Genomic DNA, 24,966 nt, shown 5'->3' on the forward strand with positions numbered 1-24,966 from the left:
CAAAGAAGGCTATTGCACAAAGGCGAGCAGATTTGTGTCAGTAGCGTGGAAGGGGTTAAACGGGTTGTAAATTATCCATTAATGTGGAAATGTTACTGAGAAGAATATAAGGAAAAACCTGACTGCTGGATTCTTTGCATTTCTAGCTTCTTTATTTTTCCCCCAGGTCACTTTAAAAGGATGCAGAAAGTAATATGCAAAGATCTGCTGTGGGCTTGGTTGGGGCTTTCTTCTGGGGTTTTTTACACCGTAGATTTGGAGCCAGATACTCTCATTATCCAAGGGCTTTATGGAGTAAGCCCCTGGCTGGGAAATCAAGTAATTAGATTAACTCAAGAGCTATCTGCGGTTCAATGAGGACAGGACGATGAGGGTCCACCGGGCAATCAAACCGGCCGCACCAAGGAGCGCTGAACTTGAGCCAAGCGCAAAGGGGAACCAGTCTCCTTGCCACAGGCAGTTCGGCCCCACCGGCCCAGGGTTCAGTCACCCGAGCACTTTCAGGGGCTGTCGTTACAGTGGGGCTATCGCTGACCCGCTTACTCACGGTCCCCGTTCTGTCCGCACAGGCCCAGAGGGAGAGACAGGCGGAGCCAGCAAGGCAGACACCGGGCAGGAGGGGAGGCTGGTACATGTGGTTTCCTACCCAGGGGGGACAGTCCTGTCTGCCCTACAGAGTCGATTGTGCCGTGGGGACCCAGGTGTGTCACAGACTTCTTCCCCACACGGTTCCATCGAGCGGTGTATTCTGTTTGTGCAGCGCCTAGCACATACAATAAGGAGGTCCCCTCCGGCGCTGGACTTGGTGGGGTGGCAGGACCCCACAGCCTAGAAAGTGGTTTCTAGGGATGGTTGTGGCTGGTCCCCAGTGGGCAGGACACACTCTGTGCAAAGCGGCTCAGACAGTCCCCAGTTTAAATCATGCTGCACGCTGGGGCTGCGTTCCCCCCCCCGCCCCGACAGGCTACGGCCACTGCTCCGCGTGGCTCCTTTTCTTCGCTCAGTGAGCGCCTGGCGAGCCACGGGCGGCTGTGTCAGTCTGTGGGCAGGACGGCGCGGCCATGGAGTCAGCTCTTTAAAGGTCACTGTCAAAGGGCGAAACGAACCACATCTGGTTTGTGGTGGAGGCACTGACTCAGAGCAAGTGGGGAAAGGAGCTCCCTCCGCCCTGCCTCTGTCTCTGGCACTCCCCCTCGGCCTCCGAGGGCCTGATCCTGCCAGGCCTCCTGCGCCCTCATCTGCCTGCTGTGGCGTCTGTCATTATTTATTAGCTGCCAGCACCTGCTCTCCCAGGACAGTCACGCTCCCCTCTCCCTCTTTTGTGGGGGGAAGGGAGGTGCTGTGTTTTGGGCTTTGCCTTCCTGTCCATAAAACCAAACAGGGACGGAGAGGTCGGGCCATTCCCCTGCTTTACCCAGAGGAATCTGCCTTCCCTGCCCCTTCCACAATGGATCCCCAAGGCTTCCCCATGTACCGGTGCAGTGCCCAGCGCAGTCCTGGCCGTGGCTGGGGCCTGCAGCCCAAATAAGGCTGAATAATCAAAGCTTCCAGGGCACAGTCTGTGGGTCTCGCAGTGAGGGAAGGGTGTGAATGGCCTTGAATGTGTGGCTCTGATGTTCAGTCCCACTCAGTGCACCCTGGTCATTTCCTGGCCCTTGCTAGCACGGTCTGTCCCGCCACCAGGAACAGATTGTCCCTCCCTCTTCCCACACCCTGGTGTTCCATTCACAAGCATATGGATTTTATAACTAACTATTTCCCCACAGCTGCTCTGACCTCTGGAGCCCATAACAAAGCCCCTAGATTTGCCTTCAGTCTGCAATTTCCTTGCTAGAGCCATTAATTTACCCACTTGGCTTTCCTGCACCTCAGCAGCATCGGCATGAGTGCCCTCGTGCAGGTCGTTTGCTCATGTTTCCAGAGCATTCCCAGAGCAGGGCGAGATCGACACTGGTAGACAAGCCCATAACATCCCCCTGTGGTAGCTTCCGCTTCTGTCCCCCAAAACACATAGCTTTGCTCGTTGCTCTTTGAGCCAGTTGCTTGTCTTACGCGAAGAATATGCAGCGTGTTCACATGCTTCTCTGGTGCGGGGTCTGTCCGTCCGCATGCTGTGCTACACTGCTGCAGTGGCACTACCCTCTGGGTGCCTGTCCCCCAGCCCCGCACAGCTCCCTGCACTGGATCCTGGGTTGGAGGTTTGGTGGGACCTTGTAGAGGAGATTAAAAAAAACAATCAAGATCCTGAAAATTCGTGGTTATTAAAAACCCCACCACCCTTTTCGCAAGAGAAGAGGAGTTCGCCCAAAGGACCCGTCAACTTGGGGAACTACATTCAACCTTCTATAAGGTGTGTGAGCAATGGGTTGGAAAACGATACTCAGAGAGTAGTGATCACGGTTCACAGCCAACCTGGAAGGGCAAATCGAGTGGGGTCCCGCAGGGATCCGTCCTGGGGCTGGTTCTGTTCAGTGTCTCCATAAATGATTTGGATATTGGCACAAAGAGCACACTTCCAAAGTTTGTGGACAGTACCAAGCTATTGCAAGTGCTTTGGAGGACAGGGTTAGAATGCAAAATGATCTTGACAAAGCGGAGAACTGGTCTAAAATAAATAGGATGAAATTCAATACAGACAAATGCAAAGTCCTCCATTGAGGAAGGCATAAGCAACTGCACACATACAAAATGGGCAATGACTGCCTAGGAAGGAGCACAGCAGAAAAGGATCTGGGGATCATAGTGGGTCACAGAGTAAATATGAGTCAACAAGGTAACACCATTGCAAAAAAAAAAGCAAACATCATTCTGGGACGTATTAGCGGGAGGGTTGTAAGCAAGACACAAGAAGTAATTCTTCTGCTGTACTCCACGTGGATACGGCCTCAACTGGAGTATTGTGTCCAGTTCTGGGCGCCACACTTCAGGAAGGATGCTGACAAATTGGAGAAAGTCCAGAAGAGAGCAACAAAAAATCATTAAAGGTCTAGAAAACCTGACCTATGAGGAAAGGTTGAAAAAACTGGGTTTGTTTAGTCTGGAGACGAGAGATGAAGGGGTCTATGATAACAGTCTTCAGTTATATAAAAGGTTGTTATAAGACGGAGGGTGACTAATTGTTCTCCTTTGCCACTGAGGACAGGACAAGAAATAATGGGCTTAAATTGCAATAAGGGAGATTTAGGTTAGGAAAAAGTTCCTAGCTGTAAGTTACAAATTACCTGCAGAGGTCGTGGGATCTCCATCATTGGAGGTTTTTAAGAACAGGTTAGACAAACACCTGTCAGGGATGTCAGGGGCTAGATCAGTGAATCTCAACAGCCGGTCCGTGGACTGGCGCCAGCCCCTGATATCTCCCGGACAGAGTTTAGGAAGGCAGCAAGCCAGTCCCTGGCATCAAAAAGATTGAGAAACATTGGGCTAGATGATACTTAGCTCTGTCTCAGTGCAGGGGACTAGACTAGATGACCTCTCAAGGTCCCTTCCAGGCCTACATTGCTATGATGCCACCTGAACTCGGAAGTGGAGAAATTATGTTTTGCTTCTTCTCCTGCAACACTGCTGGGTAATGTTTTTCTGTGTCGTTAAACAGATGCCACCCCAGAGGCAGATGCTTTTCAATGGAGATGGAAGCAAGCGCTTTATTCAGAGGCAATGAAACGTGATGGGATCTTTTGGGATGAAGGGTGTTACTGCATCATACGTACAGCTGTCAGCACCACCGATAATGAATGTGAGCAGGACTGGCCCTGTGATTGCTCTTCGCCACAGTGTGGGGCTGCGGTAGGCACCAGTGGGGACAGCAGGGAGCCTGTCTCTCCTGGGCTCTCCATTACCCACCTGCTAGGCCCAGACCACATGGAGAAGGAGGAAGAGCAGCTTGACTGGAACACAGAGGGGGGATGAAGAGGGAAGATACAGGGTGGGGAACAGGTGCTAGGGAGCAGCTCCAAAGGAGAGCAGCAGGCGAAGGACGGGAGCTGGGGGGGAGAAGGGGATGGGGCAGGGAGAGTTTCTGGGTTGGGGAAGCAGGGGTAGAAGAGTCTGTGACCAGCACTCCTCTCTACAACTGGAGTGGAACCCAGGGTTCCCGTCTCTGCATTCCTTCCCTGTCAGCGGAGAGCTGTGCAGCCCTCCGGCAAAGTGTGTCTCCATCCCCCTCTAGCGCTGGGTCCCCACAGAAGAGAACAGCCTTCTACTGCACCATTGTGGTCGGTGTGGTAGATCTAAAGATCACAACTCTGCTGAGGACCCGTGTGTGGATGTGGGTCCACCGCATGGAACTTTTGTTTTTTCAGTGTCAAATTGTATTTATTGGTTTAAATGAGGAAATGATGTCCCAACGGGTTACATTAAAGAACAGGAAGATTGCAAAGTGAAGCACTGCCCAGTTAGGAATGCCAGAATGAATCCTGGTGTGCATGCATTGTGATACCCTCTTTAATGACGTGAACACATGCCATTGTAGAGTACCCTTTACACCAAATTGGCTAGGTCGCACTCGGTGTGCCTGGAAGGCAGGATTGTTAAATCCCTGTGTGGGGAAGGAAGGTGGCTGGGGAGGAGCAAGAAAGGAAATTCTGCTGTGAGAAAACCCAGCCTTGCCAAGAACACCCTGTTTATTTATATTTGTATGAAGCACTCACCAGCGCAGAGGAGTCTAGGTCCTGGACAGATCATTCAAAGCCCAAGTTCTCTCTGAAAGAAGCATATTCTCTGTCTTGTCCAATCCTTCATTGGCTAGGACCTCTGGCTGGCTCTTTGCTACAGCTCTGCTGTGTGACCCCTGGACTGGGACGGGGGCAGGGACTGGCTTATTGGACCCAGTCCACACACAAAGTTGCACCAGTTTCACATAAGGGGTCTTGAAATCAATATCACTCAAAAAGCCTGGGGTCACTTTTAATTCCCTGTGAAGCTGGTTTATACTGATTTAGCTTAAATGGACCTGGCCCCCTTGCTGCCTTCAGCGCCACAGATACAAGGCGGAGTTACAGGGAAGGAAGAGTTTCTTTGATGGAAAACCTGCCTTTTCAGTGAAATGTAAATTGTCAGCAGAAATGGCTGGTTTTTCTTGAATTTTGGAGGGGGTTCACGGAAAAAAACAAAGTTCTTTTCATTGCCAAAATCCCCTCAAAATTTAAAAATAAATTTATTTTAATTTGCGGGGGACAAACACACACACACACACACACACACACACACACAAGAGAAAAATTGGCCGGGGGAAGAAAACGGATTCCCACCCAGCTGTGAAGAGTGCCCGGCAAGTAACTGATTTCTCTGTTGATCTTAGTTAAAGCAGCGCAACCCTTGTGCGGAGAGAAGCCCTTTGTCCCTGGCCTGTACAGCCCCGAGCACACCAGGCGCTGAGCGCTTCCTAGCGGGTCTATGAGGCTACAGGAAGACGCCCGGCTCCTGTTATTAATAAGGGAAGGGCAGGAGCAACATGAACAAACGAACTTTCCGGGGTGGGGGACAGAAATGGCGGGTTTACTCTTGGCCAGCCCCGCCCGCGGACTAGGAGCAAGAACCGCTGCGGTCAGGGGGGCCGGGGACAGGGTGAGGCCAGGACAAGGCTCCCAGGCACACGTGGGAGAGCCCAGCTCCAGGCGCCCGGGGGCTGTAATCCCAGTTCCTGGGCTCAGCTCGGAGGGTTTATTACTCACCTAATCGCGCAGGGAATGTGTCTCTCTTCCAAGCCTCGGGCGCGGGCGGGACACCCTGACGCTCTCCGCCGAGGGAGTTGGGGAGCGTTATTCTGGGAGGATGGCTGTGAACCCCCCCCCAAGCCCGCGGGTCCCAGCGAGGAAAGGTTACAAACAGCGCACAAAGAAACCGCGGTGCGCGGGGCAGCAGCCCGTGGCCGGGTCGGTATTTACAGCCGTGAGTCACAGCTGATCTTTGCAAGGCGCTGATTGAGTAAGAGGAGAGCGATTTCAGGAAATGTCATTGAGGTGGGGGGGCCAGGGGGGGCTTTCTCCCACATCCCTCCGTTTTGCTCTGCAGCAACCCAGAGACAAGGGGGGGGGGGAATAGGGGAAACACTATAAGATCTCTTCTGAGTAGGGTTTGTAAATTTCTGTCCCCCCATGGGGGCGGGATCGGGCAGTGTGAGGCGGGGCCAGAGACGTATTAAGAAGCTTGTCAATTTCAGTTGTTCAGACTTGCTTAGGACTTTCCAAAACTTGTTGGTGTTTCTCTCCCCCCCACCCACCCACCCCCCGCTCCTCTTTCAGGCATTCCTCAAGATCTCTTGAAATTTAAAATTGGGGTGTGAGAAATACACACCCGGAACAAAATTGGGGGGAACCCCATTCCCCATTGGGAGCATCTGCCGGGGAGAAAGGAAACATTTCTGCCCCTTGAGGTGGAGAACAACCCCCAAGCTCCCACACATACACACAAAAGTGTTGAAATATGATCACTTTTTTGTTCCTTTGGCTTTGTCTTCCTCGAGTGGAATCCTTGACATGTAAGTAACGCTGCATTCCGTTCTCTCACGGGCCTGTTCTCGGTAAGGTGGGCAGCAGATGCACGGAGGTTTTGCAAGTTAGTAATAGACCGTATCTGATGGGATAATGTTAGCAAGAAATCGATAACTGGCTAGGAACAAGCGAAGGCGAGAGAGAGAGAGGGAGTGTGTGTGTGAGAGAGAGAGAGAGAGAGTTGGGGGTGGGGGGGGGGGGTATTAGGGAAATAGGAAAATCCAGCAAGCTGTGGCACGGAAGGGGAATTTTTTGAAGCCTGAAGAAAGTCACCTTGGCAGTTGCAAGGTGGGAGTGTGCGCTTGGTAACAGGAGATCGCCCGGCCCAGGCAAAGGTGCCTGGATGGGGGCAGAGACAAGAGAAAAGGTCGAGGATCGTTGTAGACAGAGGGGGAGGGGGCAGAGCCCGCCCGGGCCAAGCAAGGTTGTAGCGCAAACGGCCAGTCCATTTCCAAGAGGTGGGGTGGGGCGCGCGGGGAAGATTTTGCTTTGAGGCGCCCGGAGTTTTTGAATTCCCCGAGAAACGCTTCGGGGTGTGCCCGAGCCCTTTGCCCCGCGCACATGGGACGGCGGGTGCACGGATCTGCCCCCAAAATACCGTGCAAGAGAGAGAGGCACCAACAATGGGAGTGGAAGCCGGGAGAAGCTCCGTGCGCCCCTGGCGCAGCGGCCGTGAGGCGAGCGCAGAAATCGGTGATGCTGGTTAAAAACGCGGCTCCTCCGATCATCTGCAGCAAACCACAGCGAAATGCGCCCCCCTTCCCTCCCTCCCTCCCTGTACCCGGCCCCCTCGCTGGGGGGGCTCGCTTCCCCCGGGGGTCTCCTAAGGCCCCTGCCCCTCTTTTTCGTTAGTCCTTATTTTTCTTCCTTTGCCATCCCATTCATTTTCTCTCTGTGGATTTCCGAGGCGCGCGGGGTCGGGGGTCCCAGGCCCCTATAATAACCCCCCCCTGCGCCCAGGTTCTCTCTAGCCCCCCCTCCCCCGGTCCATCTGTGCTTCCCGGGTCACACACACACATCCTGTCTCAGGCACACTGCGAGCCTGGCTGGGCGAGTCCAAGGCGAACGTGCCGGGCTCGGGCCGTTGACATGACAAAGGGTTCCCAGCCCACGGCCCCAGCCCTCAAGCCCCCCCCAGCTGGGGGGACTTTCGCTCCCGCGGGTCCCAGCCTGCGCGCAGAGAGGGAGATCTAGTCCGCGGCTCGCTCCGCTGAGAGCCTCCGGAACCGCACCTGGAGAGTGGGACCCCTTCGCTCCGCGCCAGGCGCAAGTGGGGGGGGGGGGGGGGGGCTGCGCTGGCGCAGCGCCGGGAGCCGGGCGGGGTGTGCGCCGCAGGATAACGCACCAAGGCCGTAACAAAGGGGCTTTATTGCCGCAAATATAAATACCCCGCGGGGCGCCACGCCTGGCCCGTCTCCCTGCGCGGGGCTGGCTCTGCGCCCCAGCGCAACTCAGCAGCCACGGCCCGCACAGATCCCTCGCCTCGGCGAGACCAGCCAGGCCCGTGGGGAGGCGGAGAAAACCCGCCGCTGGGCTTGAGGGTGCCGGTCTGCAGAGCCGCCGGGGGCGCAGGCGAGGCCAGGTGCGGGCGGCTCCCCCAGGAAGGAAGCGCCCTGGCCCCCTTCGCGGTTTGTGTCCCACCCCCGGCGGGTCGCCCCAGCCCCGGCTGTGCCCTGGGGGAGCTGCCAGCCCAGCCCGGGGGCGCACCCGCCTGGCGCGGGGACCAGCGATCCGGGCGACAGCCGGGCAAGGGGACATGTGCTCAGCCCCCCCACCCCGGGACCTGCAGGGCGCAGCTCCCCTTGAGAACAATGGAGAGTCCCCCTCCCCCATTGAGAACAATGGAGAGTCCCCCTCCCCCATTGAGAACAATAGAAGGGAACCCTCAGTCCCACTCCTGGTCCCGTTTGGGCAGTGGGGGCCTGTCTGCTCACTCAGTGGCTCCGGAGGGCCCAGCTGTTTCCCTCCAGGAGAAGGGTCTTGGGTTGGAGTCAGGCGAGTTTCTGCTTCCTTCAGTTGGGATGATCATTTCACCAAGAAAAAATTGTGTGTGTGTGTGTGTGGCTGGGTGTGCTTATCTCTGTGTGTGTGTGCGTATCTCTGTGTGTGTGTGCCTGCATCTCCGAGCAGGGAGTGTATTTCCTAAGGCCCCAGAAGTGCTGTTAACACAAATTAGCCTTTGGTTCCTGGAGTTGTGTTTTTGTTTCCCAAGCAAGTGTGTGTGGGGGGGAATTCCCTTTCTCCTGTAGCAGGAAGTTGGTGCTTCCTTTTTATGGTGGGAATTTCTCAAGAGGAGCTATGCTGCAAACACATGATCTAGTCCGGCCAAGACAAACTGCTGCTGTTGTTTGGGAAGCGTCAGCCACCCCCCAGCCTGGCCTGGGCCGGACAGACCATCCCAGGGACACATAACGCTGCAGCAGGACCCTGAAACCTCAGCCAGGCCAGGCCTGCTCCCAAGCACCCGTGGGGAAAGAAACGGCCCGGATGCTGCTGTTGGATGCTCCGGGGAACACAGAGTGCCCAGCCCAGGATATTTGTGACTCCCGCGCCCTCAGTAGCATCACCCGGTACATGGCGAATACTGACAATCCAGGCTGTGGGTCCACAGTGCTGAGCTGGGTTTCCCTCACAGGCAGTGAGTAGCTTGCAATGAGTTATTGAATGAGTGATTAACAAGAACCATTAGCAGTTAATTATTAGACAGCAATAGCTAATTATTTGGAACCAACATAACAGCTAAGCTGGGCTTGTGCCAAGGAAACGAACCCAAACTGAGGCATTTGGAGTGAAAGCTCCCCCTAAAAGCCATCTAAGGGTCTCAGAAGTGTGGCCAGCTTCTCTCCAGCCGGGGGCCCCATCCTGCACTCCCACTACATTGAAGTCAATGGAAGTTTTGCATGGGTAAGGTTCACAGGACCAGTCCCCAAGTGTGAGGCAGTGCCCAGGCACTCCTGGGTTAATACTCTGGGGGTGGCATTTGCTGTGTTAGTGGGGTGTCCCACATGCCAGCTGGCCCTGGGATTGCTATAGACAGCAGGGTCCCAGGTGGGCACAGACACTGATGTCCAAGTCTGGAGTATTTGATGGGCACCTACGTTGGCAGGGGGAGATTGTTTAGAGGTTTTGTGGCCAGATTAGGGTGAAAGTAAGAAATTGAAGCTCAATTTGAGGACAAACCTTGTCTGTTAGGCTGGGGAGCAGCCTTCCCAGGGAAGCTTAGGTTGTACAGAATTGCTTTGGAGTCTGTGTTTTCGGGCACCCACCTGGGCTTGGGGAGAACTGGGCTAGACGTGACCTGCCAGCCCTAACCACCTCCTTGGGTAACTCCTGATTTCACTGGAGTTCAGTGGATTCAGCCCTTTGATCCTGGCTGGAGCATTGCTGTACTCCCAAGGAACCGCTAGAGATGCAGCGGGCTCTGTTAAATGCACAGGGCTGCGGGAGAGCAGGGGACTTGTCTTTCAGTGGCTTGTCTGGAGCTGTCATTTGGGAGGGGGCAGGATTGTGCCCTTTTCCAAACTCTCCAGAGTCTATAATCGAAAGTCTTTTACCCCCTTTTTGCTATCAGGTTAGTGGGGGAGAGGGACGGTACCTCTAGGCTGGTAACGTTCCCCCATCACAGCTAGAGTCCCCACAAAACATCCCAGAGAAGGGTCAGAATGGAAACGGGCAGAGAATGGCCACGAGAACACAGTAAGCCAGGCATTGGCCTGTGTATGGCATTTCTATTGCCCCCGCAGACTTGGCATGATGCCCACCCAGGGACTCACACTTTCCTATGGGTCTCCTGAGCTGTGAGACATGGGTCGAGAACCCTTCCAAGGTATAGACCCCAGTACATGAGCACCAAATCCTTCCTATGAGGTGTGTGTTGGTATTACACCCCCAGGGGCTGGTGTACCCAGAGAGAGTGACGGGCCCTGGAAGTCTCTTAAGAGGGGTAGGACTTGAATCGTCCTTTACCCACAAGCCCGTCCTTTCTCCTCAGCAAAGGTGTACTCCTTTGCTGTGCTATTTTAGGAACTCTGCATGGGTGGATATGCTTAGGATTGCTTTGAATAATGGAAAACAGCCCCCCATAGTTCTGTGGCCAGTGTGTAATTTTCAGTCGTTTATAACTTTATACGTCTGGGAACCAATTTTTTTCAATCCTGTCCAAGGCACCCACCCTGCCTGAAGACTAAGCCTGTGCCAACTTTGCCATGCAGAAATGAGCCCCTTCAAGTGACCAGAACTCAAAAATAAACCCAAAGCACTTTTTAAATGACTAGTTCCCCCGCCCCGCACACACACACATATTTGACTCTATTGAGTTTGATAAAACATTTAAAAAGATTCACCTGAGGGATGGAGCATGAGAAATGCAGCCTCAAAACAAAAAAGGGGAAAAAAAAGGTTGAGGACGATTGTGAAGGAACAAAGTCTTTGGCCGAAATGGCTCTTTCGGTTGGGGTTTCTGGGGTCTGTCACATGACTTTGGCACAGCAACAAGGGGGTCTGTGCACCACATTTCTCAGGATCTGCGGGAATGTTCACTGTATTTTTTACAAAAATTGAGACCGTACAAATTCTCCTTTGTTTTCCCCTTTGGGGATCTTGCAGATAATTATTTGTTTAAATCTTTACAATTCCCAGTTAAAGCACACTCTTGCTGTGTGATCTCAGAGGCTTTTCTCAGAGATTTTTTTCCTCTTTCCCAGGCATTTAAACTTCCAATATAAAAATAAAATGAAATCCGGCCATTCAAAAGAAAAGAGTAAACGCTCCTGACACCTTGGACGTGTGGTTTTACTTTATAGTATTACTTAGCACCTGATCAGCATTTTTTTTTAAATAGGAAAGTAATAAAACTTCTAGCAGGTATTTTAGTTCTGAGTTGCACATTCCACACGTTGACTGTGTCTCTCTGGCCCTTCCTCTCCAATCTGAAAACTTCACACTTTTCCCTTTTAAAACACATGTTCATTTCTGGGTCTGTCTCGAAAAAACACTGCTTAAAAAATTGGCCCCTCCAGACACTCCCTCTCTAAGGCTTTGCATGGAGGACGGGAAACGTGTCTGTTTTATGACGCTCGTACGTGTTTCCAGTGGTGTTTAGATTAAGATTTACTAGAATTAGGGCCCAGAGCATTGGCCCCTTTTATCCGCAGGGCTGCAGCTTTCTCACCGAGAGCTCCTCGGGGTTTTGAAACGCTGGTGGATGGAAATGCTTGTGTGCAGCGTGATTACGTTTTCAGAGGCCCTTTCGGCGGCCGAGGCGCGTTCTGTCCTGCACGTCGGGCTGGAGGTTCTGAACTGCAGAGATTCTTTGGGAACTCGGTACAGCAGCTGGACGGGCCTTTGTTTGTTTTTAGCAAAGGGGAACGTAGAGCTTTGTGCAGCACCTGTACTGCACATTCCCCAGTGGCCGCTCTGCACGCTCGAGACACAAGGCAAAGGTCCCCTCAGGGCTGCGGTTCCTCATCTCGTTCAGGCGTCTAATTATGCTTAGGCCATTCTACGGGGCTTGCCTCGGCCCATGCTGACTAAGCTGGCCCAAGAGAAAACGCCACCCCCTTGATAAGCGATGCCAAGGTATCCCCACGCTAGGCAGCCCTGTTCATGGGCAGTGCCGAACACGGGCCAGGCATAACGAGGCCCTGAGCCTCTCGGCACTAGCACAATATGAGTAAATAGCAATACAGTGGGGGCCCCAGTTTGCCACTGGAATACCAGGGCCCAACTCTGTTGACTTCAGGGACCGCGCTGCGGACTCAGCTCCTTGCCCAACATCTGTACAAGGCTGGGGCTTAAGGCACAGTGTGTTCTTTTGTCATCAGCGCTGCAGTCAGGGAGGCTGCAGGCCGGGGGGTTGTTTTGCTTGCCCGCTCTGGGGAGGGCCTTTGGGAGCTTTTAGCGTGCCCCCAAGGCCAAGGGCTCTGAGAATTAATCCCAAATAAATGCACTGTCTCACTCACTGAGGTGCAATTCATCCCTGGGCAGATGGCCACAAGGGGAAGATCACCACCAGGAGCAGAAAATTGTCTTTTGGAGAAGCAGTTGCATGGCTGACAAAGCTCTAAAGTGGCATCTGCTCAGCAGTGGTTGGTTATAATATCTCCAGGGCAACCAAAGTGGCGTTGGCTCATTGAGCGTGTTAGTCTCTAGTAGATGGAGATTGGTGGCGTTTCCTATAGGTTGATCGCTAGAAATGAGCTTGGCAGGGCGGCCCTGTGGCACAGAGGGTGGAATATAAACAAACCAATCAGATAAAGCCTCAGCAAACCCTTTAAAGCCATGCTTCACCTTAAGCACAGGAGCAATTCCAGGGAAGTTAGTGGTACTTCTAATAAAAGTTTGGACTTAAGAGTTGTGCTGAATCAGGGCTTTAAAATGTTCCTCGGTATCTCACCGATACCCGGAGTGAGATCAATCCTGCAACTCTGGATATACATTTAGGGCTGCACTGTCAAATAGGGGCAGCGGAGCTCTGTGTCAAATGGGTAATGGGGCACAGGGAGGGAGTGTGATTGTAACAGGTGGTGCTTAGGTGTGCGAACCGGTGTGTGTAGACGGTCACTGGGTGACACTCTGGGTGCACACTGGGCTCCCGAGCGTAGGAGATGGATTTGCAAGTCCAGGCTCCGACTCAGCAAAGCTCTCAGGTGTTGGGCAGTGGAATCTTGGCTCCTGTACAAGGAATGGGGCGAGAGGGGCCCCTTAGACTGTGATTTGCAAAAGCCAGTACGCTAGGCTCTCCCATGGGAGATGCCAGTGAGAGGGGTCTCCAAACTTCGGGAGGCACCTGCTTCTGCTCCGATTCTCAGCCAGGAACCCGCTTTGGAGTCCAGAGCCTCCTGCTGGTTTGGGGAGGAGGAGGGGTAGCCCTGTGAGAAGGACTCTGTTGCCCGGTGGTTAGAGCATTCACCCAGGATGTAGGAAACTCAGGATCCAGCCCCCCTGCTCCAATGACTCTCTCTTTATTTATCCAGAGTACAACAGCTTCACTAGGAGAGATTTGAGGGATTTTCCCCAGCTTGGACTATCCCATGGTTAGAGCGTTGACCTGAGAGGAGGCAGATTCCTTCTCCCCATCAGACGGAGGGGGGAGTTGAACTGGGCGGGGGGCTCCCACATCCCAGGCGAGTCCCCTGACCACTGGGCTAAAGGATAGGAGGGAAGTCCTCCTCTGAGCAGCACCTCGGACGAGGTAGATAGCCACACACAGGCCTGTCTTCCCCTGGTTTGGGAATCGGGCTGGGCGCAGGGACGCAGCCATGTGCACATTCACAGGCAGAAACATGGGTGTCTTGGGAGCTTTTACTGCCAAAAGCTAGACAACGAGGAAGTTTAGGCATCTCCAGGGTCTCAGCAGGAGTCCTGTGCATCACTGTGGGCCGAAACTGGACGTAGGTGCCTACAACAGGGACGTACGCTCCAAACTCAGGCCTTACGCACATGCTTAAAGTTAAGCAGGTCCTCCGGTGCCTTGCTGAATTGGAGCCCTCCAGAACAGCGCATAACTGACCAGCTCTGGGTCCCTGACGCTTCCCTCTCCGGTGTGGGGAGGTCTGGCTGTGAATGTGTTTTTTTAAAAAGTGTTTCCACGGTTGCTTCTGAAATTCCCTTTGCCACAAACCCCACCCGCCAGCCATGGGCAGCCACGCCCTACCGAAACCCAGCCCCGTAGGCTGCAGCAACCAAAGCCAGAGCAAACCACATAAACAATCCTTGCTCAGGCAGCGGTGAGCAAGAGACACCTTCTCCACTGACACAATCAGCTTATTCTTGGAGAGAAATCCACACTCGATTTACATCTCACCGTCCAAGTGGGAAGAAGCTGCCAAACCCGCCTATATAAATCCCAGGCATCTCCTAGGTTTTCATCATATGAAGAGCGAGGGAGGATTTTTACCCGGCAGGCAGACCAGAGACTATTTGGGGGAAGAGTTAGAGGTTGAGCCACGTAAGAGATTGTTCCTTGATTTTTTTTCTTTTTTCTTTCGCTGCAGATCCTGCAGTCATATCCCCCCAAGATCCAACTCTGGTGATTGGCTCTTCGCTCACCGCCACTTGCTCAGTGAACTCTGACTTACACCTGAAAGCAGAGGACCTGTACTGGACTCTGAATGGCAGACGTCTCCCCCCAGAGTCCTACAAGGTCCTCAATGGCACCACCCTCAGCGTGGCTCTAGCCAACCTGAACGGGTCCAGGCAGCAGTCAGGAGATAACCTGGTGTGTCACAGCAGAGACGGCAGCATCCTGGCTGGGTCCTGCCTTTACGTGGGATGTATGTTCACAATGCTTCTGCTTAGAGAGATGTTTCGCCCCAAACACCCCAGGCACAGCCAGAAAAACAAACCAGCCCAAATTCATCCCTGGTACACGTCTGTTGAGTTGGAAGCTTACACGGGGATGAATCTGGCTACACGGATATTTACCTTGTTCATTGATAGACCTTAACTTTAGATTGCACCTTTCATCCTAAGGGGTCCCAAAGCACTTTAAGGACTGTACGGGTACAGCAGTGGCTGCCCACCCACTGACATGCAGCTGTTTCTGGGGTGGAACCTACTGGGCAGCACTGCTCAATAGCGTTTAGGAGGGGAAATTAAGAATAAAATCTCTAATCAAAACTGGCCCGGGGTATTTAGAGAGGGAGAGAACCACTTGAGTTGGAATTTGGCCCAGACACTCGGCTTAACACTCCAGCTCTTGTCAAAAAAGTTCCTCTGGTTTCTACCAATGGCAAGATGTTCAGAGGGATTTTGCTTCTCTTCCAGAGAAGCCACATGTTGTCATGTGGCCACCTATTTCATTAGGGGCTGAGCATTTCATCAGAACAAACGGAGTAATTTAAAAGTGTCGTTGGTTACCCAGAACAAGAGTCAGAGAAGCCCCTGCAATATTAACAGTAATTTGTACACTAATCATTTGCACCTTTAATGTCCTTGTAATAATTTGCACTACCTGCTCATTTCCCAGCATTCATTAATGGAACTCTAATCCTGGGAGTTATCAGAGCTGGCTTTCGCCTCTGCATGTGAGAACACAACAGCAGAAAGACTGTTTGGCAACCGCTGGTAAAATTACTGTTGTCCAAATCAATGATCATAAGATTTTATCTTAGGCTATTTTAAGGACATTTCTATGAGTTTCTCAGAATACAGAGGCTTAACTGGGAACAGAAAACCGTTTTTGTTTTTTTTTGTTTGTTCCCAAAAGAAAACTGCTTCAGATCTCAGCTCAGCAACAGAATAAATGGGCAGATGTTTTAAAAAAAACCAACCCACCAAAAGCACTTACATTTAAAACGAAGAGCTGGAAATCATTTGCTCTGTCATGCACCTGCCAAGACCCGAGTTCAGGAGCCTGTCTTCCCCCTACAACAGTGGATGGTTTTGTTGGCACCCAGCTCAGGGTATTTTCCTGTGTTCCCTGGGGTGTTCTGGATGTGGGTGATGTCATCCACACTTTCGTGGGAATCACAGAATCCCGACCTTGAATCCTGGCAGGTGAGTGACAAATGAGCTGATTTTAGTTGAGCATCTAAATGCCTTTAGTCAGGGATCTTAAAACAGTTTGTCAAACAAATCTACTGAGCAAAGTTCTCGGGCTCGGCCCTTGTAAGTCTCTAGGCTGCTTTGAGCTGGGGAAGCTTTGGTGGTTTCTTTGCAGAACTGGTTTCATGTCAAGGGTTCTTTTCCCTTTTAGTGCCGCCGGAAAAACCAGGCAACATAACCTGCTGGTCCAAAAACATGAAAGACCTCACCTGTAAATGGGCCCCTGGCACGGATGGCGAGACCTACCTGCACACCAACTACACCCTCAAATACAAACTCAGGTATGGGCCAGCTGCGGGGGAGGGGAGATGAATTCCGGTTATTCTTTGCCAGGCAAGTGCTGAGGCAAAGGACCTACAAAGAGGGGAACCAGATTGCGGCTCCTCCAAGTTCCAACCTGCCCACCCCGGAGGTGAAAGACAGACTGCAAGCTCTTGCCATCCGACCGGCGCCATTGGCCAGCACGTGCAATGAGTTAGGTGGGACTCAGGCTGATTCCTAACAGGCTTCTCCTTGCTGGCAGCCTGAGAGAGGCCAAGGACGGTATGGGCAGGGAGACCCTGGCAGGGTGCAGCCCAGGGGAAGCATGCCCCGCCACTGCTTCTTCTATACGTGCTCTCACGGAGGTTCAGAGGAGTACGTGGCTAATGCATAGGCTAGTCCATGTGTATGCCAGGACTCCTGGGGTCTATTCCCCGCTGTGGGAGGGAAGCAGGGGGCTGGGAGCCAGGACTCCTGGGGTCTGTTCCCCGCTGTGGGAGGGAAGCAGGGGGCTGGGAGCCAGGACTCCTGGGGTCTGTTCCCCGCTGTGGGAGGGAAGCAGGGGGCTGGGAGCCAGGACTCCTGGGGTCTGTTCCCCGCTGTGGGAGGGAAGCAGGGGGCTGGGAGCCAGGACTCCTGGGGTCTGTTCCCCGCTGTGGGAGGGAAGCAGGGGGCTGGGAGCCAGGACTCCTGGGGTCTATTCCCAGCTCAGCCAGTGACTCTGTACCTGTCCTTGGGCAATTTCTCCGTGCTTTGGTTTTCCCATCTATACAGTGGGGCTAATGGCACTGACCTACTTCCTGGGGGATTGTGGGGATTTAGTCATTAGCATGTGGGAAGTGCACTGAGATCCTTGGGTTTAAGGCAGCATAGAAGCACAAAGAGTCTTTGCTCGGGATAAACAGCACACATTGGCGTTTTGGGCTGGGAATCTAAGACTTTGCAAAGAGACATTGCCAGTATTGGACAGCAGATGAATGAATCACAGTTCCTGTTAGGAGCACGTAACGCCTGTGTTAATATGGAGGGTGTAGACTTGGCAGTGCTGTCCATGCCGATCGTTCAACGGATTCATACCAAAAGAGCTCAGTAACATCAGAAGCCGCCAGTGAGGAAACCAGACCCATCCCTGCTTAATGCACTAGAGCCAATGTGCACGTGCAGAGCTCCGGAAGCAGTTTCAGCTGTCCATGGAAGGTGGGACGGAAACCAAGGGCCACATTTTCTGCTGGTGCAAACTGACTGAGTTCCCTTGACTCCAGAGCCAATTCACCAGCAGGGAACTCGACCTGACGGGAGGGCTGGTGCCTCTTGTTTGCAGGTGGTACGGCCGGGATAACACGTGCCAGGAGTATCGCACCGCAGGGCAGTACTCCTGCCATATCCCCAAAGACCTGGCCCTCTTCACACCCTACGAGATCTGGGTGGAGGCCTCCAACCGGCTCGGCGTGGCTGTCTCTGAAGTCGTCATGCTCGACATTCTGGACGTGGGTGAGACATTGGCTTGTGCCGCCCCCACCCTGCATGGGGCCACTGCACGTGTGCATCCCGCCTCTCTCTTTCCTTCCTTCCTTCCTTCCGTCCCATTTTTGGCTGTTTTTAAAGGGGTTTTTTTAGAGTAGATTTTTATTTTTGAGAGGGGGATCTAAATCCTTCAGAAACAGCCCATGATCTCCGCTCCCTCCCCAGCTCAGGAAGGGTTTAGCCACTCCACTGGGTGCTGTGGGGCAGAGTCCTAACACAAGGGACCTCCCATTGCTGCCAGCTCCCCATGGGGCTGGACGCACCATTGTGGGGCTGGACGCCATGGGGAGCAGTGGTGCACAGGGGAGGAGAGGGGAGCTGAAGGATTTCAGTCAAAGTCTGGTGGGAAGGCCTAGGGCGGCCCGTCCCTAATTACCAGCGTGCCTCTGCTCCTAGCTATCCTTCCTCTGGTTGTGCTGGAAGGCGAGCCGGGTGGAGCAGAGCGGCTCTGGTAATCTGAGCCCCGGCTGCTTGGAGCAGCACCGACGGGAGTTGGGGGGCTTCTCACACGCTAAAGAGCTGCTGACACCTCATGGAGAATGTTGCAACCCACTGCGGTGAGACCTGATCCTTCCTTGAGCCCCACAGTCGCTGCATTCCCTTCCCCTCCTCCCGCACCTGGAGCCACAGCCCTCCCAACTGTGATGTCACAGCCGGTTGCTGCGGCGATGACTGTGATGTCACACACAGGGGATCATGACCTCAGCTGGGGGGGGAAGGCATAGCAGAGCTCCAAGGGGGACCAGGTTCATGGCATCCTCCCTGGTAATAGAGAAGGACGGAGAAGGCAGCAGGAAATGGACGATATGTGAGCAGAATTGCTTCTAATCTAATTAGGATGTTTCTCCATGTTTTCCTGGAGGCATCTGTTGCTCCTTAACCCTTTCTGCCCCATGAGGCACATGGCCAGGAAAGGGGCTCCACCCCAGGCCCAGGCAAGAGGGGCAGGGCTGCCACACGACCTGAGTCCAGATGTCCAACCTGCGCCGTGGAGAACGTGAAACATCCCTGGTTCATGGCCAGAGGAAGAAATGCCCCTGTTTCCTCTTGTATCGTACACTTGGGAAGCAGTGTAACCCCAGCCCGATGTGCTGATCCAAGGCACACGCATCCCCCCCGCATTGCACGCCCCAGCAACAACCGCAAGGCGAGCGAATGCCCCATCGATTGCCCCAGCAGCCAACGGGGCAAGAGGCTGAAAGAAGGGTTTCATTCAGAGCTCCCCCCAAGTCCCAGCTCTCCTCCCTTCCGTCTGTGCACCGGGCTGGTCCAGAGCAGCAAAACACTGTGGGTGCTTGGTCCTGCACGCCCCCCAGCCCTAGGAGGGGCAGAGAGGCCCCCCAGTGGCTTGGGTGCTCATCGCACCAGCACCCCACCCCCTGAGCTTCCCCCTGGGCTGGAGCGTTAGCAGCACCAGGGGACCCCACAGCCACCGGAGGATTCTGCTCCCAAGTGCTCCCTGCACCGCACGCTAGTGGCCGCGAGAACGGGAGAGCTGCCTGCATGCAAGATGCTTTTGCACTTTGCACCTTACTCTGCCAGGGCATGAAAGTAACGAGCCAGGAGCAGATTCCTGCCTGAAAGCCTCCCCTGGAGAAGCAACCCAATCCCTTCCCAGGCCTTGTGCAAACGCAAGCCGGGACCTGGGCACAGCTGCCGTCTGGCCAGGCCGGATTGCTAGTGACTCCCCGTCTCTCTCTGTGGTGCCATGGGCCCCCCGAAAGCAGCACTCCGGGTTGGGGTGTTCATCTAGGTCACGCCAGCAGCCCTCTCCACGGCACTGCCTGTACTTGGTGCCCTTAACGCATCTCTCCCCCGGCAGTCACCACCGACCCGCCGGCGGACGTCACCGTGAGCCGAGTTGGGGACCTGGAGGACCAGCTGAGCGTTCGCTGGAGCTCCCCGCCTGCGCTGAAGGATTTTCTCTTTCAAGCCAAGTATCAGATCCAGTACCGGGTGGAGGACAGTTCGGAGTGGAAGGTGAGCATGAGGGAGCAAACATGCATGGCTGGGACCCAGGACTCCAGTGGCCAACGCCTTACCCAGGGGGCCAGGAGACTGGAGCCAGACATGCCTGCTTAGAGAGGGACTGGCCTGGTCCTGGTGCTCAAAGCCCTGCCTAGGCCTGGCCTGTCCCTCGCTCAGCGTGGGAGCCACATGGATCTCTGAGCATCCTTCCTCCCCGGAGAACAAGCTCCGAGTGGATCTCTGGGCATCAAGGGAAGGCGTATTCCAGGCGCAGCTGCCAGCTCTGCTACAGGCTGGAACGTGCCTGGAACCCGCCTTCCTCCTCTCCCGGCAGGTCGTGGACGACGTAGGGAACCAGACGTCCTGCCGGCTGGCAGGGCTGCGGCCCGGCACCGTGTACTTCGTCCAAGTTCGGTGTAACCCCTTCGGGATCTACGGCTCCAAAAAGGCCGGGATCTGGAGCGACTGGAGCAACCCCACGGCGGCCTCAACTCCTCGGAGTGGTGAGCAGCGCGGCCCTGCGGCAATAACCGTGATGGGGGAGCGGGGAAGGGGCCCCTCGGAGTCCTCCGGCTCCACACTAGCACGGCCCGCAGGTCACAGGGGAGGAGGCTGGGGCCAGGGACCCAGCTCCCAGCTGATCTGCATGGGTCACTGGAGAGCCGAACCCAGGCTCCTCCAGTGGGAGAGGCTGCAGCAAGGGGCCTCGGGCTGGCAGCAGGTACTTGGCTGCCAGGAGGTGCACAGGCTCCCAGCTGGTGGGAGGGAGCCACGCGAATGCCCTCGGCCATGGGGTACCTCGGGACTGCGGTGCTGGGGCACTGGGCACGGCCCTTCCCTGCCAGGCACTGTGCTGTGGGATGGCAGGACCCACCCATGCCCTGTCCAAGAGGTGCTGCCTGGCCTGGGGTGAGGCGGAGCCGCCCCCCCCCCCCAGCCCCGGCTCCGTTGCAGCCAGCACGCCAACTCCACCTTCTCCAGCTGAGGCTGTCGCTCGTCACAGCCCCCCCAGTTCGTTTGCCTTGGAGGGGTCCCTCCAGGCTCCCCAGCAGGCCGAGCGCCTCTGTAACACCCCACACTTCCCTCAGCCCGGAAATCCAGCCCAGCGCCTCCCCCCAGATGGCTCGGAGCGCCGACTCCCCTATTCCTCCCGGAGATGTAACTTTCCTTGGCGTGCCGGGGGTCTTGGCACCCCGCCAGCTGCTGGAGTTCAGGGTCACCCCTCCCCGCCCCCCTTGGCTCTGGCAATAATTAGATTAACGTTCAGTCCTGCTGGGGCAGCCATTCCTCCCGCGCCATATGCAAATTGGCTGCTATTCACATTGTCTTTTGGGGGCAGTGGGGTTGGGAAGGGAGGGGGCAGGCGGGGTGGGGGGGCAGGGCAGGCTGCAGAGGCCCCAGTGGCCCAGCCTCTGCTTCCCCACTTTCCGGAGAGCGCTGGACGTGCGGAGAGGTTGTTCCCCCCTTGGCCCCGCTCTGTGCCCGGCACCTGGATTTCTTGCAAAGAAGCCAATTCGGAGCTCTGATTTCCCAGCCGGGAGAGAACGAACCTCGTTTCCACCCCTCACGCCGCGCCAGCACGGCCCCGCCGTTCAGTAGGGCTCTCCTGCCCTTATTTATGATGTGGCGTCGATGTCACGCCTTCCCTGGGCATCTGCACCATGGGATCAGTGGGGGAACAGCTTTGCCCCACCCTAGCCCTTGCTGGGGGACCCGCAGGCTCAGTCCCTGGACTGCACAACAGGGGGAGCACGGGACCTGCCATGCAAGGGCTGGGACCCCCACAGCTGCCCCCAGCCAGGAAAAGCCGCTGGAAGCTCAGCGCCGGAGGCAGGGGGATTCTTAGGCAGACAGAAGATTTTAGGTCACATTTGGAGGCATTAATCCTCATAGGAGGGTCCTGTCTAGACAGCTTTGCAAATCGCCATCACAGGCCCAGCCCCAGGGAGCTGGGGTAGGAGCCCTCCTGTTTCCACCGGTGAGCTAACCGCCAGGGAAATGGCCCCCTCTTGTCAGTCCCAGAACGGAGGGTTCCCGCCCCACCCTCCGGTGCTGGCACTGCCAGAGCTGGACCCCGGGCCGCAGTTCCCATGTTGTGCATGAAACCCAGAACATGGCCAAAGACGAGCACGTCCAGGGCCACAGACGTGCCAGTGTTCCTGGCCATCCTCCAGTCCCAGCAGCTCCGCTCTGACCCCCTCTGCTCTCCCTGCCCAGATCGGGTCCCGGGCGTGTGCGACCCCAAGAGCGGCGAGCAGAACACCACGCTGCGGCGGGAGCTCAAGCAGTTCTTCGGCTGGGTGAAGAAACACGCCTACGGCTGCTCCAACCTCAGCATCAAGCTCTACGACCAGTGGCGCGTCTGGCTGCAGAAATCCCACAAAACACGGAACCAGGTAGGTAAGGACCCTTCTCCGATTCCTTACATCTCGGTGCCGAGAGGGAGGTGGGCCGGGAGTTTGGGCGTCAGGTGCCCCCCACCCGCGTCACCTGGCCCTGCGAGGAGGAGCAGAGTCTCCAGATGCACCGTCAGATCCCCCTTGCCCCCCTGGGAGCCGCTCTCCGTGGCCATCTCGCCTGCTGCAGCGCCCGCCCTGGGGCCAAGTTTCGCCAGCCCCGGGTGATCTGGAGACGGGGGCCAAGGCTGGGGTATCTGGGAGCCAGCCCTCGGAGGTGGTCAGGCCTCTGCACTTTCCCGGAGCACAGGGGCTGAAGCGGAGACGGGGCTGCCCTCTGGATTTATACAGGGTCATCGGGATGGGAGCCTGCAGGGTCCCTGGCTCCTGGCATAGTGGCATCCTGATACATGCCAGCCAGTGCCCGGCCTGGCAGTGGCCCTCATCCACCAGAGGCAGCATTCTTTGCCCCTGGCCATGAGGGGAAAGCGGTAGGCACAGGCTCGGCTGCCCCGCCCCACTCTGGAGAGGCAAAGCAGCTGCCCGCACGTCCTGCCCCACAAAGCTGAGTGCAGGACCTGGGGCTCTGGGTCCTGGAGCCGACTCTGTTCCCCCTGCCCCACCGGCCTCCCACAGACATTCCCGCCTGGCCCTGAGCCCATGCCCCGGCCCTCGGTGCCCATGTGGCTGCCAGCCCCAGCAGCGAGCACTCGAGGTTATAGGAGGAAGCAGACGCACCCTGCATGCTTTACAGTTGCTGGAGGGCAAACAGGCGGATGGGACGCAGACAGGCTGGGACCAGGGGAGGGTTGCTCTGCGGCTGGCCGGGCGGGCGGGGAGGCGGTTACTGCCTCTGGAAGCTGGGCTGTGCTCTCGTTCTAGGTGCTACCCGGCGATAAGCTGTAGCGCCCGCCGCGCTCGGCAGTGGCAGGAGAGCAGAGGGACACTGGGCTGGAGCTGCATGGAACCCGCGCGCGGCTGGACCTCACCCAGCCCTCAGGACCGGGGGGGAAGGGCACAGACCCCCCCCCCCAATCATTCTTCTCCAGCAGGGATAGGAAGAAACAGACTTGGACTTTGAACGTTTCCCCCAGGCACTCCCCTCCCAGCACCCAGCCCTGCTCCCTGCCAGGGGCCCTGGTGCAGCCTCCCTGCAGTGCTGGGTGGGTTCCCAGCATTGCCGAGACACCCCGGTGGGAAGGGTCCCTCCCAGCACTGGAGGGGGGGCACTATCAGTGCTTACGAAGCACACCCCCAAAGGGGGTCAGGCTGCTGTCAGCTGGGCCTTGGCTGCTGGCCCGGTGGAGCCTGGCCTTGGCTGCAGGTTGCCCCTGGGGCAGAATTAAGAGGGGGGACCAGAGGGGCCTAATGGGCCTTGGACCGTTCACAGGAAGGGCCCTGGTTGAAGCCAGTCCTGGGCACTAGCAACCCACGTCCCTGCTAGCGCACCAGGGTGCTAGGCACAGTGCCACCAACTGCATGGCACCTTTACGCTGCCCCCGCTGCACCAAAGGGCCCCAGCCGCCTCATGGAAACGACCGCCACCTCCCCCACTGGGTCCCCTGGGCCGCCCAGCCCAGCCCAGCCCTGCCCCACCCCAAGTGTCAGGGAAACTGTTTGTCTTTGTTTTCTGGCTGCACATTAAACACCAGAGCGCAGAGGCCTCTGCATTTGACGCTGTGCCTGTGGTTCTCCGAGCATTGGGCTCCAAATGGACATCATCCCTCAGTGCCCGCACGGACTCGCTCATTGCATACTCAGCGTCGCCGGCTTTAGCCAACCCTACCTCGGTTTGCGGGGGGAGGTGCGCCCCCCTTGCTTTTATTTAATAAAGGAAAGAAAAAAGATCTGGCCTGAGTGGGTGTGAGCAAGGGGCTCCCGGCCCCTGGCACGTGGGGCTGGGAGTGTAAAAGCGGGTGTGTCTGTCTGTCTGTCTGTCTCCACAGCCGTGCACCAGTTTAACGTAAGGTGTGACTTCAAACCAGTGTATTTCGAGCGGTGCCGAAGGCCGCCTGGCTGCTCTGAGTTGGCGCCAGCTCAGGGATAATTTGGTGATGCGGAAGTCGATCAGGAACTGGTTTGAGTTAAACCCCAATAAAGGACTCAGACCAAATCAGCCTCCACCCCAGGTCTGCCCCCCAGTTAACTAAATCAGGGCAGCGTGTGCAGCGCGGGCCTGAGGGTGATACGCAGCCCGGGCCTGAGGGTGATACGCAGCCCGGGCCTGAGGGTGATACGCAGCACGGCCTGAGGGTGATACGCAGCCCGGGCCTGAGGGTGATACGCAGCGCGGGCCTGAGGGTGATACGCAGCCCGGGCCTGAGGGTGATACGCAGCACGGCCTGGCCAACTACACACCCCTCAGCCCCGTGCCCGTGCCCGGCCGGGCGTGACTCCTCCCGCTGCAGCCTGGCTGGGGTTCCTGCTCCAGCTCCGCTCCCAGGGGAGGTGTGACAAGGTGCTGCACGGAACGCCCAGCACTGGTGCAGGCCCGAGCGAAGAGGTGCTGGGCTCAGGCCGGCCCTCAGGTGCCCTGGCGGAGCTGCCTGAAGGGAGCCGTGCGTTGCACGTGAGCAGAGCTGTGTGTGCTTGAGGGGCAGTAGCAGACAGGGCCAGCTCCAGGGTTTTGGCCGCCCCAAGCAGCCAAACAAACAAACAAACAAAAACAAAAAAGCCGCGATCGTGATCTGCGGCGGCAATTCGGCGGGAGGTCCTTTGCTCCGAGCGGGAGTGAGGGACCGTCCACCGAATTGCCGCCGAACAGCTGGACGTGCTGCCCCTCT

The 24,966-nt window shown here is 56.1% G+C and overlaps 1 protein-coding gene and 1 long non-coding RNA gene across 5 annotated transcripts; one reads left to right on the forward strand and one right to left on the reverse strand.

Moving 5' to 3' along the window:
• Window positions 1–130: 130 nt before the first annotated feature.
• LOC128828873 (uncharacterized) lies at window positions 131–5,759 on the reverse strand. 2 transcript variants are annotated; one of them, XR_008443254.1, is made up of 3 exons: window positions 5,670–5,759; window positions 4,647–4,698; window positions 131–2,210 (listed from the first exon to the last, which is right to left on the reverse strand). It is a non-coding gene; the product is annotated as an uncharacterized LOC128828873 (long non-coding RNA). The 2 variants fall into 2 exon arrangements; XR_008443253.1 differs by lacking the exon at window positions 4,647–4,698.
• CRLF1 (cytokine receptor like factor 1) lies at window positions 5,671–23,614 on the forward strand. Of its 3 annotated transcripts, none has more exons than XM_054013882.1 (8): window positions 5,671–5,886; window positions 14,483–14,761; window positions 16,186–16,315; window positions 17,617–17,786; window positions 19,642–19,799; window positions 20,122–20,290; window positions 22,005–22,187; window positions 23,066–23,614. In XM_054013882.1, the coding sequence occupies exons 1-8, from the start codon at window positions 5,685–5,687 to the stop codon at window positions 23,080–23,082; spliced, it is 1,308 nt and encodes a 435-aa protein (XP_053869857.1). In that variant the 5' UTR covers window positions 5,671–5,684; the 3' UTR covers window positions 23,083–23,614. The 3 variants fall into 3 exon arrangements, with proteins under 3 accessions (XP_053869857.1, XP_053869856.1, XP_053869858.1); XM_054013881.1 differs by having other exon boundaries at window positions 22,005–22,183; XM_054013883.1 differs by lacking the exon at window positions 5,671–5,886 and adding an exon at window positions 6,219–6,475 and having other exon boundaries at window positions 22,005–22,183.
• Window positions 23,615–24,966: the final 1,352 nt, after the last annotated feature.

This window comes from Malaclemys terrapin, chromosome 24 (genome assembly GCF_027887155.1).
Source record: "Malaclemys terrapin pileata isolate rMalTer1 chromosome 24, rMalTer1.hap1, whole genome shotgun sequence".
Classification (NCBI taxonomy): domain Eukaryota; kingdom Metazoa; phylum Chordata; order Testudines; family Emydidae; genus Malaclemys; species Malaclemys terrapin.